We start from the raw sequence: 17972 nt of genomic DNA, 5'->3' as shown, positions 1-17972 counted from the left end.
AAAATCGTAAATGTAACGCCTCAGGCGTTCCTCTTCTCTAGTGAAAAAATGAAAGGAGATGACATGATTTCGTTCTCAGACAGCAAGGACTGATTTTGAATTTTCGAACAGAGAAGGCGCTTCATTCGGTAAGTACCGGAATTGGGATTAGCCGATAAAAACTGTCGGGATTTCGAAATTGGCAAAATTTTGGCCAGGATGGCTCCATGTGGTCTGGGTAAATCGAAGGAAATGAAGGACTGTCAAATTTTAGGGACCTTAAACAAATCATGACGGCAACTGCAATGAGTAAGTGGCAAAACGAAAGAACTGTAGTTCAGCGCGTGCGTTTTCTTTAAAAAATGTGTGTATTTCATTGCCTTCCTCTGCAAAACAAGAACGTGAAATCACCAGAATTTGCTTGTAAACCCGACGGAAACCCGACGGAAAATTACGGAAGTTTCCATTCGGAACTGACTCAACACTGCTCACGTACGTTAAGTTGAAGTAGACGGGTGGCGCCGTTTGAGACGGTAAACAGGTCCAGCAAATCGCGAAATTCTAAATAAAATGACAAATTCATTTTTAGGTGACGTGTTCTTCAACGTTGCCGTTCGACTGCTTAAGGTCCTTAAATTTAAGCCAGACACAGCACAATGCAGCACTATGCGTGTCCGACGAAATAGAGTTCGTGACTTTTACATCATATGTTTAAAACCCCTTACCACGTGCTCAGAGAAAATGCCTCTGAAGCGAAAATCCTTCAACACATGGCTACATTCTGATTGAATCAGATTCTTCACTGAGTTTTCCTTCTTTAAGGAGAGTCTTTTTCCTTCGGCATTCGTTTTCACTCCGATTTCATAAAATGAGGACTATTATACCAAGGAAAATTTTTGGTAAAGCACATTTTCATGAGCACGTCTGTCTTATCTTGAACTGCAGGTCAAAAAGATCATAGCCTCCTATATCCGTTTCAGATATTCATAGCGGTACTCGAGTTGTGCTTCGTTCAGTTAACACTTTCGATAACGACGCATCTTGACTGACGGCTGCAGCGGCTCGAGAAAAATAAAACAGTGAATATTTCATCAGGAGATCAAGGCAGCAAGTAAGTATTGGAAATTTCAATTTTGGGACATGCAATTTGCCAAATTCAGAAGGTTTTAGACACGAGTAAATTTAGTTGTCGTTTTCGAGAAAAGCTTCATCCTTTTCAGCGAGAAATTGAGGAGCAACGTTCGCTTTGCAAGTTAATTGGATACAAATGCGCATCGTGAAAGTTTGGTTTGAAACTTTCACATGATACTTTTTTTTAAGGAGACAAACGCAAAATTTGAAGGCATGAACCGAAAGGATTGAAAAGATTGACGCGGATTTTAAATAACAAATTTGGAATATTTGAGATACATTTTCCAAGATCCAAGATGTGTCATACGCGGTTTCTTTATCTCTGTGTGCGGGCTAATTTTAGCTATATACTACTACCATTGAGGGTTGCCCAAGTCTCATGTATAATTTACTTATTTACTACTCAGGAACAATATTAAAAAGATAAAAAATGAAAACAAAACATGGTATGTGATCCCATATCATGTCACTCTCCGCTTTGGTTCAATCCTCAAAACAAAGTACTCCAAGAACATAAATCGCTAGCGTGCACTCACGTGCAGTTTGTTTACCTTTGTTCATGTGGCTCTCACAGACGGGCAGTTACATACAGAGGTTTACTTTTTTTAGAGGAAATACGTCAAGGAAGGGTTAAGTTATAATCACATCATTAGGATTGTACCTCAGTATCTTTTTTTATCGTAATTTAATCCTACTGACACGTAACCTTGTCGCGGTTTAACTCGACCTTAGTCAAACCCTCGCCTTTTCTTTGACTTTCCTTCCTCCGTATTCTACGGTTGTTCTACCAGTTCCGATCACGAACTCCTGCGTTTTTCTTTTTCTTTTTTAAGGTTAATCAAACTGAAAATTCACCATTCTATTTACACATACACTGAAAATTTGCGTTAATGTGTTATCATCAGTTTCGAATAAGCCTCTAAGTTCCTAATTCTGGTAAGCACTTAACGGTTTTCCATTGGTCAGTAGCTCCTCAGTTTTCTTTATTGTTCTCAGTGGGTGAGGGAAGTTGTCTGAGCCGATAACGTCTTAAACTACAGGATTTGTTGAAAACTGTTTATGATAGCGATGCTTCCATTCATTTACGCTTCAAACTCGGAACAATTTAATTAAGAAATTGCATTAACTGAATTCTGTTGAATGCTAAGTAAAGGGTTTCTAGTGCTTCGTAAGTATTAGGCTGTGAGATCGAGATTTCTACCGAGTGATACATAATTCGCCCTGATTGATCGCTTAGAAACCGATAGAAAATAATCTAGTCGTTTTAAAATAATTCTACTGGTCGTTCAAAACTGAAAAGGAAATGCTACTGTTTTTATTTCATTACGGGAACAAACTCATAACTGTCTATCACAGTGATGGCGAACAGCGGCGGAAACAGACTGCAGCATTTGCGATAGCACGCTGTTATGTTTAAAACCTCGTTTCCAGGGTCTTCTCTCTTCTTCCCTCGAGAAAGTTGAGAAAGAGAGGAGACCTTGGGAACGAGGTTGGTAGATACATATCACTGTCAACAGCAACAATATCATTGATGTGTTTATTATTTCTCATGAGCTCAATATAGCGACAATTGGAAATAAAAATGGTATAGACCCAAACTGCAAGATCCACTGGAAGTCTTTGGATCCTGTGATTTTTCCTGCTATCGAGAACTAAACATAAATGAGTTTCTAACCGGAACTTAAGGAAAGGTTTTTCATGCCTAATTGCCTTGAATTGAAACACTTGGAGATAGTATAGGACGAAAATGGAATATGGTATGTGCCGAATATATTAATAGGATTGTTGATAGAGAAAACCAAGCACTTTCATAGACAAGTATCTATATAGCTATAGCGGTATTGAAATTGTCTTTGAGCGCTATACAGTATTGGAATATATATGTATATCAAAGTGCGTAGCTCGCTCCTTTGACCTATAACATAGCTTGAATTGTCAAGAGAAAGAAATTTCTTAGAGACCTTGGAATACCATGATTATTCATCGAGGAAGACGAATGATAACATCTGAGACTCGCGAAACGGTGAGATATTTAATTTTGAAAATGCGAGACAGAGATTAAGTAAAAAACTGAGGCGTTGGAATTCATCATTATTACTTTTACTTAACTCTAGTAATTTAAAGCAGTGCTAGAAAAGGGGCAAGGTACTCTTAATTATGGTTAAGTTGGGATAAGCTTTTTTGTGTTCTTTTACATGCGGTACGTCACCTTCTACGTAATCATTGATTTTCAAGCGTAGATTCGATCAAACGAACACTGTTGCCGCCCCACTTAGCTACCTTTGCTAAAGATCCTCAACTAAATGAAGAAATCCAAGACATGGTGAGCTTTGAAAAAGACATGAAACTTCGAGATACATCCCAAAGGCTCATGACATTTGGAGATCGATCAAAACACTTTGCGAAAGTTGGGCTTTTGCAAGTTACTTTCCGCTACACATTTACAACCAACTTTTCCCTTAGTTTGATCTCTGTATAACTAAAATTTCACCAAAGCGAGTTTAACTGGTGCTTGTAACATGCTGAGTTTAGGCTGCAGGTCTCCTTGTGGAGCTGATATCTTCGTTTTGCGAAGAGGCTAAGTCAAATTCAGTGAAGTTAGGTCCAGTATAAGAACCATGATACAAGCCAAATTGTCCTTCATGATCAACCAAACTGTTTTTATTTCGTTCACTTGAATATACGAAGAAAGAGAACTCTCGTAGTTAAAATGTTGAACACTGGCGCTATTGTTTACCGTTTATTAACAATCTGAGTGACACTCCAGTTGATATTCTGTAATTCTCCCAATTTGAAACTTTGGCTTCAGTGAAAATTCGCATGAAAAGACGTTGGGAAGTTCCAGGTTGTTCTGCAAATGATGCAGTACGTACCCATTCACTCAAGCGTTAGAAATTAAACTACATGTGATTACGTTCAGTGCATTTCCTAAAAAAAATGTCTAAGCATTTTTTATATTGGGTTAAAACATAATTTATATTATGACATATGAATCATATATTTTAGAATTATTCATCGACACAGGAATCTCTTGCGTTTGAAGCAACTTACGTATCGTGTTGAAGCAACAGGCTTCTTCACATGCATGCGAGTTTCAACTTGAGCCTAATGACATCAGTGGAGGAAAATCGTGACGATGAACGCTAATGAAAACGTAATCTCATCTTTTGCCAAGTTTGTTACATTAGCTGTGGTAACTGGGAGAGCGCCATTTGCAAGGTGTGCTGAACAGAGGTGTCTGTGGCAGCCATTTTTCAAAAATAGGCAGCCTCTCTACGTTTGAACGAGCAAAGTCCAAGCTATAAATGGGCCTTTGTGCCTTTTTTCCCGATTGAGTGCATATTTCACCACTGAAGAGTTGAAAATCATTTCTCAGATTTCCTGCAACCGTTAATTTTTTATTTCTTTTCCCAAGACAGTCTTGGTGTCAGTTTCTCGATTAGGCTTCAAATCTAAAGCTATGATGTTTCTATTCTTTAGATATACGTGTGCGGCTTTATCAAAATCAAGTTTGATAGACTTTTTTTTTTAATACAACTATCGGCAAAAGCAAATAAAAATGTCGAGTTTAAGATCATTGAAAAGGTGGCCTTCTGAATGCTGTATGTAAAAGATGACTGTAACCATCAGCTGCGATCTTCAAGAGCTTCAATAAGATAATATTTAAATTACCATATGAATGATTAAGCATGACTTCACGATTTTCCATTGAACAATTAGTTCCGTCTTTGAAAAACCTTAGCCTTTCTCGAAAAATCTACGACTGTTACAAAATTGTCTACAATTTTGTCTTTAATACAAAATCCAACAAAATTGTTTGATTTCTTCTGGTGATGATTTAACGCAGTGCATTGGTGTATTTCTGTCTTAAAAGAGAATTTTGACTTTTCACGTGATCAGTTCAGCATCTCGCTACGTGAAGGAATTAACCAGGGTTTACAGCTAATTAGGCGCACGAAGGCGGGACCTAAATAACCCTTTTTCAAAGAACTAACTTCATAAAGCATTGTTCTTGTAGAGACCTTGTTATCAATATTGATCCTATGAACAGTCAAAAAGTCCATAAACCAAAGTGAAAGCGTTTAGGTTCATTTCGCTGGGATAATTTATTCTTTGCTACAATTTTCGACTCAAAGGCTGGTTGTGTTATTTCGCTCACAGCTAGCCGCATTTTCCATGCAGTTGGGCAAACTCTTTGGAAAGGATTTTCTTACTTTGGTTTAATTTTCGCGTGTGTATTTATAGCAGATTCCAGCTGTTATCGCACAGCCAGTAAGTCTGATAATAAGGTTAATGAGATCAAACATGAGATAAGGCATCCTTTGTCTTCTGTTGCTATTGGGAGTATCTCATGAAGAGCCCACGTGCTTTTGAAACCAGCTTAGAACAAAGTCGCTTTCAGTAATTTAGTTTCAAAGAAGACTGCTAAAGCCGTAGATTTTCATGGGTGCGTTCAGCTGTATCCAGTTAGCTGCCGACTCGGAAAGGCGAGCAAAAGAAATTGGAACAAAAGATTTCAAAAGATACCTGTCAATCTAACTAATTTCGCCACCCAAATGACACTTATGACCAGACTGGGTTATATCGATAATTTATGAGGCTTTTTGTATAATTGTTGTGTTAACTGTGTTGCCGATTTATGAGTAAAGTGAGATGATCCCTGAGCAAGCTTTTATCAAGTCAGTTCTATGTTCGTTCGCAACGATATGCTTTGAGTGTGTCCAATATCGCAATTTAGGCACGGCCCTATAAGTAACACTACCGTGAAAATTCCAGAGAAACAAACAAACAGAAAAACGTTCACAAATCGGCTTTTTTGCAAATGTACTTTGTATAAGGAACGGTTTTAGAACCCCAGGATATAGAGTATGGATTTATGACTCTTGGATATAAGGTACGAATTTATGATCAAAGTCAAGATCGCGGCATCAGACCCCTGGATGTGAGGTACGGTTATGGTTTCATAGTAACCTCTCTTATTTCTGTAAATGTTAAAACTTTAGGGTACGGTGTCGGACTGCGTAATTACCAAAGTGGCTTCAAGAGAGGTTTGTAGAAGACTAAAACAGAGGGAGCAGCCAAACACTAACAGCTGATATTTCCGCTTGTATAGGTATGAAATATGCAAAGTCTATGAACCTCATGGAACGAATGGTTTTTAATTAATACTGATTGGTAACAAAAGGTTTCCCATGCAGGTTAACACCGAGAGCAATGTTACATACAAAGCACACTTCCTTCCTGATCCTGTAAAGTATTTCCGTCTTCGTTATTTAATTTATTTACTTTACTTTACGCCGTGCTTGGAAAAGTCTTTTCGCGTACAACGAAGCAAAATGCCTTTCTCAGAAAGAGTACCGTTCACAAGTAATTTCAGCTTTTGAACTCTTTGCGTCGGCCAATTTAGGTTATCAACTCAGTTGATAATACTAAATTACCCTGTTAATTTTAATTTTGTTTTAAATGTGTTTAACTGAATGGTTGCTCAAGTACAGTCAGCGAGTGATTGGTTATATAGTGGCTGGAATCTCTTAAAGAAAGAATTTCTTACCATTTGTGACCACAGGCTCGTCGAACATTAAACAAGATAAATATATATATAGCACGGAAGTCGCAATGATATCAGACTATTGAAGAGCTGTGATCTAACTGACTCTCTTATATTAAATCTTTTAAGTATTAGTAACACTGCACAGTCGAATGTTCTAGAGACAGTTTGCAATAGTGCTCTGTTCAAAAGTGAAAGGTCATCTTTTCATCATTACTGAGAAAGACTATGCAGCATGCACTTGTTTCTTTCCATATTTTTCGATGATTTTCAAACTCAATACAGAGGCTTTGAAATCATAAGGGTAAGAAGTCAGAGTAGCTTGGATTGAAGCAAGTTTTAGGCATAAACAGTAGAACAAAGCAATTACTGGGTTGATATCCGCTCACTGGTAAAGCCAGTTCAAGTTTCTGAGTGTCTGACTCATTCATAATCACTAATGGCTTTTCACCACTTAAGAATTGTATGAAATAAAACAAAATACTGTATGTGACCTATATACTCATTAATTAGAATAAACAAAACCCTTCCACAAATATCTTTCATCTATAAACTTGTCCTCTGTACGAATTCAAGTTCACACCATCTGATAAATTTTATGGCAGATTTGAAAATTCGAGTGCTTCGTTAATCTGGGAACTTAAAAAAATTAAGAGAAATAATTTCTTTGTTCAATTTGTTACAAATTCACCCACTTAATCTTGTCTAGATAACCTTTTTTTTTTATATAAAAAAGTAAGTTAAGACCTTTGGAGCTTATCAAACTGTGCTGAAATGCCCGCAGTTTGGTCTTGACACCAAGCTTGGAAACATAGGGCGGCATCAAGTGTTCGCTTTGGCAGTTCGTTGGCGTGCTAAAACCAGGAGTTCAAGTTGTGTGCAATGAAAACACAACACTACTGTGTCCTCCAAGAGGTTAGGGCTAATTTCTGTGTCGCCTGTGAGAATTTTATTTTGCATAACAACCGGCACGATATAAAAACTGAATGAGCTTTTCCACGCACGCAGATACAGAATTGTTCCTCAAGGCTCCCAACACTTGCACTAACATTCTGCTTTTGAAATCATTCACTTACGTACCGCTAAGGCGACAGGCTTGTTCGTGTGCGCACGAACTTAATCCTTGTCTAAGCGTCTCAGACACTCTCTATAACGTTACGAACATAGATCATGATAAGAAAAGTCATCTTATTTTATCTTGTTTTTTACACTCTGTAGATGAAGCAAAATTTAATATGTAGGGTGCTGCCTTTGAAATACTCTTTAATTTGGTTGAAGCGCTTCGTTGGCTGAGGACACATACAATCACGTGCGTTGGATGAAAGCACGATTAATTCTGCTCAATTGCACAAAAGTGCGTCTGTTTCATTCAATTGCCTCGTGAAGGTGTGCTAAAGTCCAAATTGTCAATGGAGCTTTGTGAATATCTGTCTTCTCGATTATGCATACTTAAAAACGAGGATAGAATTTTTATAGGAATTTTTCTAAGTTGTGTTCTACAGATCACTCTGTTTAATGTTTTAGGTATATTAATACGGGAGCTAAATTTAGTTTTTATGTTTCCAATCATCAAATCTCTAACCTTGAAACCCTCTTGTACAGTGTATGTGCCTCAAGTCAATATTTTTTCTGGAAATCAATTGTTTCGTTCAACTACTTGCATTTTTGCATCTGTAACAAAAGTAGTTTGCTCTGTTCAAAGAATGTTTTGACTACAAAGATAATTCAAATCGATTGGCCAGTCACAATATTGTCTCAGTTGTGTCAGTGAGAACAGCATTTTTATAAGGATGTGGACAGGCTTGGAGTAGTTAGGTACGTAAAAGTCATTTTTTTCTTCAAACTATAAACTACTGGCACAACTTAGTCAACTCAAGCTTGTCCAGATTATCCAAAAATTTCAGACGCTTTTTTCGACGTGTTCTTTTCGTGATAGAACGTTTGATCATGTGTTCCGTACGTGGTGGAATGAGATAGGTTAACTGAGGCCAAACCGGCCGCAAGGGAAGAACTGTTCGACTATTTTCCCAAAGAAATGTTATTATTCCCGCTGAGACTTAATTATTGATATTGCTCCAAATATCACACACATTTCAGCGATCACAAAGACAGTAAATCAGAGGTGGAGATGACGAGGTTCATTTCATCTAGGTAATTTCTTTGAGATTAGTTTAGAATTTGTTGCTGATACGGCGCGAATAACGAAACAGGTAATCTTTCCAGGAAGTTTTCGGCGATGTTTCAAGCGGACTGCTTTACTTGGACTGACTTTCGTGGTTGCTTCTTTTTTCTAGTAGATTTGATATGTTACAGCCACTTATCTTCAGAAGGGCCGTAAGATCAACCTTAGATAAGACATTGTCAAATTTTTGCTTTTGTTCAGTTTAGTTACATAACACACCGGTACCCAAATACGGACATCGCGCCTTTAAGTAAAAAAGACTCTTTTGGTGTCTAATCATCTCAGTCTTCTACAGGATGGTGCAGCTGAAGACCAGTTCCTCGTAAGTACTCATGATCAGGAAATTTCACCGGACAGGAATACGAGAAAGTTTTCATATAATTCATTCCGGTTGACGACCATTCTAGACCTGGTTGCCATAAAAGTCTGTTAATGGCTTTTAACAATATTACTTTTAATTGCAAATTATTTGTATCAACGATTTGATAAAATAAGATGAACTGTTCCTCTGATTACTATTTTGCTCCTAAGCTAAAGAAAGTTTCACTGACATTCGCCGGAAATTGGGCATAATTCTGTCATAATTTGTATTCTGTTAATTAAGAAAGACGCATATACCAATCGTATACACAAAAGAAATTTGTTTCGCTTGAGACTGAAAGCAAACCGCTCGCGTGAGGTTCTAACAAGATATTGCCATGCTTTTTGCTAATACTGCAAGTTTGCGGTGTAGGAAAAGGTAATAAAATCTCGTTCAAACTTTTCTGCGGTCTATAGTGGTCGGGAAATTTTGTGAGAGCCTTGAGTTAATGGATTCTCAAAACCGCTTTACGTGACATAAATAGACACAGGTAATTTATAAGACTTAGCAAATAACCGTTATGACGCCTTAATATCTAAAAACAAGTCTTAACAACTCGTGCCCTGACGAATTAATGGCTCTTCGAGTCTGTAATTCGCGTGCACGAGCCGGAAATTGATAAAGTTCACGAAGTCTAAAAAATGATTTTGCGCTTCAGGGCAAAAATGCAGATTAGCACGCGCGTACAGCAGGTTGTAAAATCACGGCACGTGAAGTGCTTTCTGTTGAGGCGGTAGACAATCTATTGGATGAAATTCTCGGTGTATCATAAATCCCTGTCTTTAGGAATATAGGAACTGATACCAATTTCTCACTTCCTTTCTGTCACACAAACCATATGAAAGTGTTGAATTCACTTCCGGTTCACTTAGTTACCGGTCACGAACCAATAAGAATCGAATCTTCGCGAGAAGTTTCACCTGAGCGTGTGAACAAAAGGCTTTGTAAACCAATCACACTTACCTACCACAAAGCTCTTTGACAGGCGACAAAAATCACGTTTTTTTTTTTGTGTTTTGTCCAAACAAATATTTATTAGTGCGCCAAGAGGTGTCTCTCTCCATCAGACAGTACAAGTCATCAAATAGATAAGTACACCGCAATAATTTGACGCCTATCACTAATAAGATTGTGGCTGAGGGGCCTGAGAATGACTTCAGTGCGTCAGTTAAAGTAAGGTAAAATATATTTAAAAAGATATTGTCACAACTAGCGACGACAAGTCTGGAAAATTGACTTAATTTCGCTCATCACGCGATAGGGAAGTTTCGGTGACAGCGAAAAAAATTCGCTTTTTTTGTTTTCATAGATGTTAGTGGCAATTTAACAGAAATTTGACGGTCGCAGACATGGAAGGTACCTGTATAAAACTCGAAGAGGAAAGTATTTTGGATAACCGTACCCCAATGGATGCTGTTACCACGCAGCGTGACATGACAGTGATAAATTCCTCGAAAGAGAACGAGCACGTAGTGGGATCATCGAAAAACAGCGAGATTCAAGATGCAATCGGAAGCGCTGACTGTAGCGATCATTCGTTCGCTGACAAAAAGAGCACATCCAGCGAAGACCCACTTCTCTCCTCGTCGGCTGTCGCGCCCTTAAAGGACGGGTGTGCCGACTTGACTGAAGAGGATGAGTGTAGAATTTGTCAAAGTAGAGGAGAAGAAGTTTTAATCAGCCCGTGCAAATGCGCTGGGTCTGCGAAATGGGTTCACGAGAGTTGTCTGGTAAAGTGGTTCCAAATTTCCCAAACGACCTCGTGTGAGCTGTGTTCACGATTTGTGGTTATCAGGAAGCGGACAAAACCGTTTCAGCAGGTAAGCGATGCATTTTTTTTTATTAAGAAACAAATAATATCTATTTGAATCCCGACACATGGTTCCCACAATTTGTTAACTTTTAATAGACTTTGTTATATGCAAGAGGCCAACTAAAACATTAACATCGTTTGAATATTATTTATGCCGGTTTCTTTGTTTATATTCTCACGCCCGACTGGTTTTCTATCATCACAAACCTCGCGGATCATCCAATTTCTGTATTGTCATACATTAGTGAGTATAAATACTGTTTGTCCTGTAATGTTATCAAAATACTAATTTGACTTTGCCACCGGAAATTTTCTAATGGCAAGTCGCGGTGAATGCAAAAGAAACTTCAAAACCACTGAGTCGAACCCGTTGAATAATTACCCGAAATGGTTTTTTTTTCTTTTTTCGGAAAACTGGCTGGCATCCATTTCTCATAGTTAAGTGGGCATAGCGTACCAGTATTGTAATTTTTTGTTGATACAACGTAAATTTGATTGGGTAACTCTTTGAGTATAAAGCAACGATGTGAAAGTCGAATATTGCTATCGTAAACTGCGTCATATTTGCAGTTTAAGTAAATTTAAATTTTATAGAAAGCTTGCAGTTTAGTCTATGAAAGATTATTCAGAAAGAAGCTTTCGACAGGGAAGGCTATAAACGACGTCTAAAATCTTGCCCACTGATTTATTGATGAGCATTTTAAACAGTTTTCACTGTTGGAAAGAGGCGCGATTGTTGTTTCAAATAGAAAGATTGCAATTAAACGAGAAGCTAAATAATTGAAAATTAGAAAAAAAAAGTGAGAAATTTGGCAGTTGTGACTGTAGTTTTTGCAACCTTCAAGAAAAGAAAAAAAAAAGAACGAATAGAATTACAATGATATAAAAAGTTCAAATATTAATCACTTTCTTTGCATCCAAAAAAAACTTTATCTTTTCACCTGTCCGAAAATAAATTTTAACTTTTATTTTGTGCCAGAAACGCGCAAAATTATTTCTTCCACCCTTGAAATATTTGTTTGTTTGGAATTTGTCCAAATTGTAGTGATTAGTCGGACTGAATATAATATCAGATGAGTCCAATAATAGATGTTTGTTTTCGGTGCAGTTAAAATACTTATTTGACCCTTAAGCGTTGAATCCTGCGGTTCACTGATGAAGAAATCAAGAAATCTTCTGTAATTTCGGAAAACCATTTGTTCGAATTCGAACCTATAACTTTTTTACCATACCGTGACGAAGCCAACCCAGATCTCGACTTCGAATTGAATTAAATTAAACCTTCGCTTCAAAGAGAAAAAAGGGATTCAATAGAGAAACTTGCTGCACCGTGGTTTTTTTTTCTTTTTTTTTCTAGCCGCGTAGTGCCAGAAAAAAAACACTCTAGTGCAGTCTCTGGCGCGGATTCAACCTTAGACGTTTCGAATTGGCAGCCCCTAAGAAGCGCGAGGAAAAAAATCCCTGAAATCACTATAATCCCTTCATTTACATTCACTAAATTCTCCATATAAATTTTTTTTTTGGTGAAATAGGTTTTAAATTTCAATTTTCACTAGAAATGCTTTTAATCATAATTTTTCCCCTTCAGATGTTTGTTTGCATTGAATTTTTTTTCGCGAAATTGTAGAGGGTCCCCAAATTGTATTTTCATGTTAATATGGCCGTACTAATCTAGGGGTATTCTGAAGCTCAAATGGTAACTAAAGAAACCGATGGTGAGAGGTTCGATTCCACGAGGGAGATACAGAGTACTCTTTGTCTCTTTGAAGCGCGAAATCCCAAGGTCTAAAGTTCGATTTCTCGCGGGGCGCCAAGTTTTTTTCCTTGTTCCGCCCTTTGACGTACAGTAGTAGAGCTTCGCGCCGCGAGACCATAGGTGTGATGCTTTAGTCCTCGAGAGGTTGACCTCTTTCTCCCGTGCTTGAGAAAAATGAATAACGAACATCCCTCGAAGACCGAGTACAAATTTCGCCATCTTTCATTACCTATCTGATATATAGATTTAGGCAAGCCTAAAAGCGGAGCTCGCATTTTTTTTCTCCACACGGCTCTTCGACAAAACTAAACCCCTGCTATGGATAAAGTGCGTGGTATATTAATCATTCGCAACTTCTCCGTGTCCGTGTAGAGGACTGATTATAAGATGGTGCCCGTGGTACAGTTGGCCGCGTATGCTAAAAGTAGCACCTTGTACGGTCGTACGGTCGTACATCCAAATTTTTTCGGCTTGATGGGTTACTACTATTTTGTATAATTATGGGGCTACGCTTTGCGAGCTCCGCTATTAAATTACAATTTTAAAACTGTTATTTTTCCTGGACCTGCTTGTGAGATTTGAACGAGTGTAACTATTATGTTGCGCATCGAACTTGAAAAGACTCGATATTAAATGTAATGTTAAGGTTTCCAAGAAGTGTTGGTGGAGTAACACGTGTTTGTCTCTTACTGATCACGCGCTGTAGACTACTACCGTGAGTTGTAAATTGCTTGGAGATTCTAGTTCAAGGTCAAAGCGGGCGACTATTTGCGGGGAAAAAAAGAGATAGGCGTAATTTTTGTATTAAAGTATTCAGAAGTACTCTGACGGTTCTAACTGCTAGAGCCGATAGTCAATGTTCACTATCTATTTGATACAGAAGAAGTGCAATGCTCAAGTAAAGTGGCTCTGGGCATTTGAGCTTCTAGCTTCGCCAGGCAACATTTACATATAAATAGCGTCTTTTTAGTCACGCGTAAGGACAGGGGTTTGTAAGTGTGTCGCCTGAAACCAAGGAAACCCTCTTGGGAGGCTTGAATGCAATTTGTAACCGAACATTCTACTGTGGCTCCGACCAAATGTATCTGTTTTGTTCACGGAAAAAAAATATATGCGTAATAATATTTATCTCATACATACTGAGAATTACTCCTTGAAGTACTCTTGTTTGTGTCTCTGATTGGACGAAAGATGTACATCCACAGTCGTTTGTTAGCATTGAAATGTGAAATTAAATTAGTATGCATGAAATAAAAACATCGCACCATGAAAATTGCTTCAACGATTTTTATTCACTCGTTGCAATGCAGCGAGAAAAAAAAACACTCGTTTACTGTGCTCACTTGTAATTTTTTTTGATGCATCGCAAATCGATCGTGAATAAAAATCGTTTGTGCGAACTTTCCATGGAATAATCTCTATCACTTGCAGTAGCGTTTTCGTTTTCAAATTTCTACAATAACTCGTTTTCATTTAAAAACGCGTAAGGTTTGATGCGTTTCCGACTATCGACCAATTACAACCCAACCCCCCCCCCCCCCACCACCACCCTTCGAGCTCCTCAATTTCACCAGAATTTGATGGGCTTCTTCAATGGTGTAAAATTGTAGGAAAGGACGCATCAAAGATTTGCGGACAAATATGCTTTGTTAAGACTTGCGTTTGGTAGAATAAGCCAGATCTTATTTAAAACAATGGTTCAGGAGCAAGGGTTTCGGGCGAGAGATTACAAAATAATCTCTTGTTTCGGATGAATATGCAAATTTTACGGGCTCCGACGACTGTAGGAGGTAACTCCAGTCTTAACAATGCAAATTGGTCAGTTAATTAGACGAGAAGATGGTCGGGAGGTTTTTAAATAGAGTTCGTGCTCACTGCTGTTGAAATTCGTTCCTTGGCATGGTAGTCTCGTGTTTACACTAAAGTCTCTTTTACCACACTTGTGCAAATCAACCATTTTTTTGTACTTCTGACCACGTCCTAACTACGATAGGCTGATTCATATTTGATTACTTCGCTATTTTTCTGCCGAAAATATAGTGCGAAATATTACACTGCTTTGTTCATTCTTTCCTTCTATTTTTATCTTTCTGACAGTGGCGCATACCCCGCGATGGACTGGGACCTTGCAGTCGCTTGGATCTCTGGTACTTGTTTGTCACAATATTTAGTATTTGCACCATTTTAGGATTTGGTATTTTTCAAATGTTAGTCAAGTCCAAGGAGCCGGAAACAACTGCAGTGTTTGCCGCTATTTATGCTCTTTGTGGAATAATGATCCTCTTGAGAATTCACTACTTCTACGTGTGGTTCACTCGACGAAGCAAATTTTGGCGAAAGTGGAAAACTGAGAATCGAGTCTGGACTGTGGCCTCTCCTGGAACAGTTCTGAAGTACAACGAAGAGGGTACAATTGTATGAGAGTTCTAGTTCTTTTAGATCGTGTGATTTTCTTATAACGTCCGCAAAACTCTTGGTTGCGGAACACATGGACACAAAGATGTCACAAACCAATCTTACCTCAATGTATTTTGGAACCTCAATTTCTTTAGATACTGATCAAGCTGACAGTTTTTTGTCTTAGGTTTACATATTTTCCGAGAAAATCGTTGTTAATTCATGTTAAAATTTTGATGATTCCAATGATATTCGGAAGAAAAAAAAAGAAGAAAATTATTCGCTTCAATTTAAAGAGAGAAATCGCTCAAAGCTGTTAAGGGAGAAGGTTCCTTTTAGGGCGCTTACAATAAGGTAGAAATGACTAAGCGGATCAGTCGATGAAATTGCTGCTTCATTCACTCAGCCTAAATTTTGTTGGTTCAAATAGGAAAAAGATCCTACCTGGTCTTTTGCAGTTTTCTTTCCTCAAACACTACTTGAGGGTGCTGCTTGTTTGGTCTCGTTATTCGAGTTCTTGAGAAAAATATAAACGAGGCCGACTAGAGTGTTACCTGCTTATTTTTGCGAGATTATAAAATGCATTATATCCTTTCTTCGTTTTTCTGTCAGTTGAGGAAGACAAGTTCCGATTTTCGTGATCCATTATTTTCTACTTTGTGAACGGTGTCACAGACCCTATTTAGCGACCATCGTTGGGCCCGTCCCGATTGTGCTTGGCAACTTTTGAGAAATTTAGACTTTTGGTGTTTGGAGCAACCTCTTGTGGTTTTAGCAACTTCGAGCAATTTTTGCTTTTCTGAGCAATTCTTGAGCAAAATATAGTATTAAAGTATTTATCAAGCGTGAAAAAGGAAACCATTTCAAGAAAAACCAACAAATAGCCTGTCACGTGACAACAATTCCCAGGCCTATTGCGATCTTTATCGAATCTTGTGACATACCGTATTTACCCTTATATAATGCGCACTTTCTTTCTACGAAAATAACCATCAAAATCGCGGTGCGTATTATACACGGTTTCTATTGTTTTTCAAGTACGTCCTAATTTGCATACGTTAAAAACACAACAAAGAAAGTAACAAAAGCCATGTAGTAATTGGTCTTTATTAGCTTGAGTTAAATAATCTACCGATGAAACATTTTCAATTTCGATCCACAAACACAACAAAGAAAGTAACGAAAGCCTCATAGTAATTGGTCTTTATTAGCTTGAGTTAATTAATAATTTACTGATGAAACATTTCCAATTTCGATCCACAAACACAACAAAGAAAGTAACGAAAGCCTCGTAGTAATTGGTCTTTATAGGCTTCAGTTAAATAATCTACTAATGAAACATTTTCAATTTCGATTCATAAATAAATTTAGTAGAGTATTTAAGAAACAGCTGACGAGATAAACATTACGATCGTACCGTATTACTGTAATCACAAGCGATAAGAAATTCGAAATGGTAACGAAACTTACCACTGCAAAACGTCAGTTGTAGGAAGAATTAACGTTTTTTTTTTGCTCTGAAAACTTTTGTTTATGAAAAATTTGGTCAAAAATAGGGGTGCGTATTATACATGGGCGCGTATTATACACGGGGAAATACGGTAACTGGTTGAAATGACGTTGGCAGGACTTCAAATGAGCTTTTTGTTTTCTTCCGTTTGACCGAAGTATCGTTACATTTCGCCCACATTTGCAAGCAACTCTTTAAAGCTAAGTTTCGAGCTATTTCTCTTGTCCAATTTTCAGCAATTATTGTGAATAACGAAAAAGAAAGCTTGTAATCAACGTTCATTTAAGGATATCAAGAAATTTAGGTAGCAAATTTTGAAATTTAGGTAACAACTTTTTAGGTTTTTGACAATTTTTTAGCAACTTCTTGGTATTACGGCGAGGAACTTTCCAGTATTTTACGAGCACTATCGGGACAGGTCAACCATCGTTGTAGCAACAATCGTCCCATCTTGCCAACTTTACTTGTAAATACGATGCAAACTATTCGGGATATTATATCGTAGGCGACTTAAGAATTTATTCGACGAAATTTTAAAAAAAATAATTTTTTGCTACCAAGCAGCTTAAGTTTGATAGAGATTCATGTCATGACAAATTTTATTAAGAAACGAATTAAAAATTCAGTTTCAGTTCAGTTTTGAGGTAACTCGTCTGTAATTCCTCCATGCAATACAAAACATCACAGGCTTTCATCGGGTACTCACTGGAGCTTGAGCCACGGCCAGTTACATTTTTCCATTTGCGCATGCGTACGCTTTTCCTAACTGCAAAGAAATACGAAATTTATCCCTGTCTCGTAACAGTTCTGACTAAAACCTACTCTCCCACTGGCAGCCCCGTCCCATGCTCCCGTCCCCCTGGAGGTGAGGGGTGGATGACCTTAACTGATCTCGCTTCCCTTAACAAGGGACCTCGGAGATAGCGCTGGGAAGGCTGGGTTGGGGAGGGTTAATTCCCCCCTCCCTTCCACTTCTTGTAGGGGCGACATTTTTATTTTGCTTTAGTACGAGGTATGTGTGGATGATAAAAGACAGAGAAAAAAAACCACTAGTAATAGGTTCCACCTTCTCTGCTGGTGCCTGTCATTCAGGATTACCGGCCGCTGCGCGCTGCCCCTGCTGGTGACAGGAGTGGGAAGTTGGAGGGGGTGGGGGGCGGGGCGCGGGGCGCGTCTCCCGTCGGGGGTGAGATCTGCCTCTTTGGTCTCCCGGCTTTTTGTCGCTTTTTGTTTTGTTTTGTCTTTTAAATCTGTCCCGAACGGATACCAATATATAACTCTCCGCATTTCGTCCT

At 38.2% G+C, this 17972-nt stretch overlaps 1 protein-coding gene across 8 annotated transcripts; it reads left to right on the top strand.

Moving 5' to 3' along the window:
* Positions 1-4: 4 nt before the first annotated feature.
* Positions 5-17313, top strand: LOC131791400 (E3 ubiquitin-protein ligase MARCHF3-like). 8 transcript variants are annotated; one of them, XM_059108734.2, is made up of 5 exons: positions 5-128; positions 925-1090; positions 6114-6223; positions 10511-11021; positions 14868-17313. In XM_059108734.2, the coding sequence occupies exons 4-5, from the start codon at positions 10551-10553 to the stop codon at positions 15189-15191; spliced, it is 795 nt and encodes a 264-aa protein (XP_058964717.1). In that variant the 5' UTR covers positions 5-128; positions 925-1090; positions 6114-6223; positions 10511-10550; the 3' UTR covers positions 15192-17313. The 8 variants fall into 8 exon arrangements, with proteins under 8 accessions (XP_058964717.1, XP_058964716.1, XP_058964719.1 ...); XM_059108733.2 differs by lacking the exon at positions 6114-6223; XM_059108736.2 differs by lacking the exon at positions 6114-6223 and having other exon boundaries at positions 81-128; positions 960-1090.
* The last annotated feature ends 659 nt before the right edge of the window (positions 17314-17972 follow it).

The sequence above is a fragment of the Pocillopora verrucosa genome, chromosome 9, assembly GCF_036669915.1.
Source record: "Pocillopora verrucosa isolate sample1 chromosome 9, ASM3666991v2, whole genome shotgun sequence".
Taxonomy (NCBI): Eukaryota; Metazoa; Cnidaria; class Anthozoa; order Scleractinia; family Pocilloporidae; genus Pocillopora; species Pocillopora verrucosa.
The sequence above is the reverse complement of the archived record's forward strand: the minus strand, read 5'-3'. Positions and strand labels throughout refer to the sequence as shown.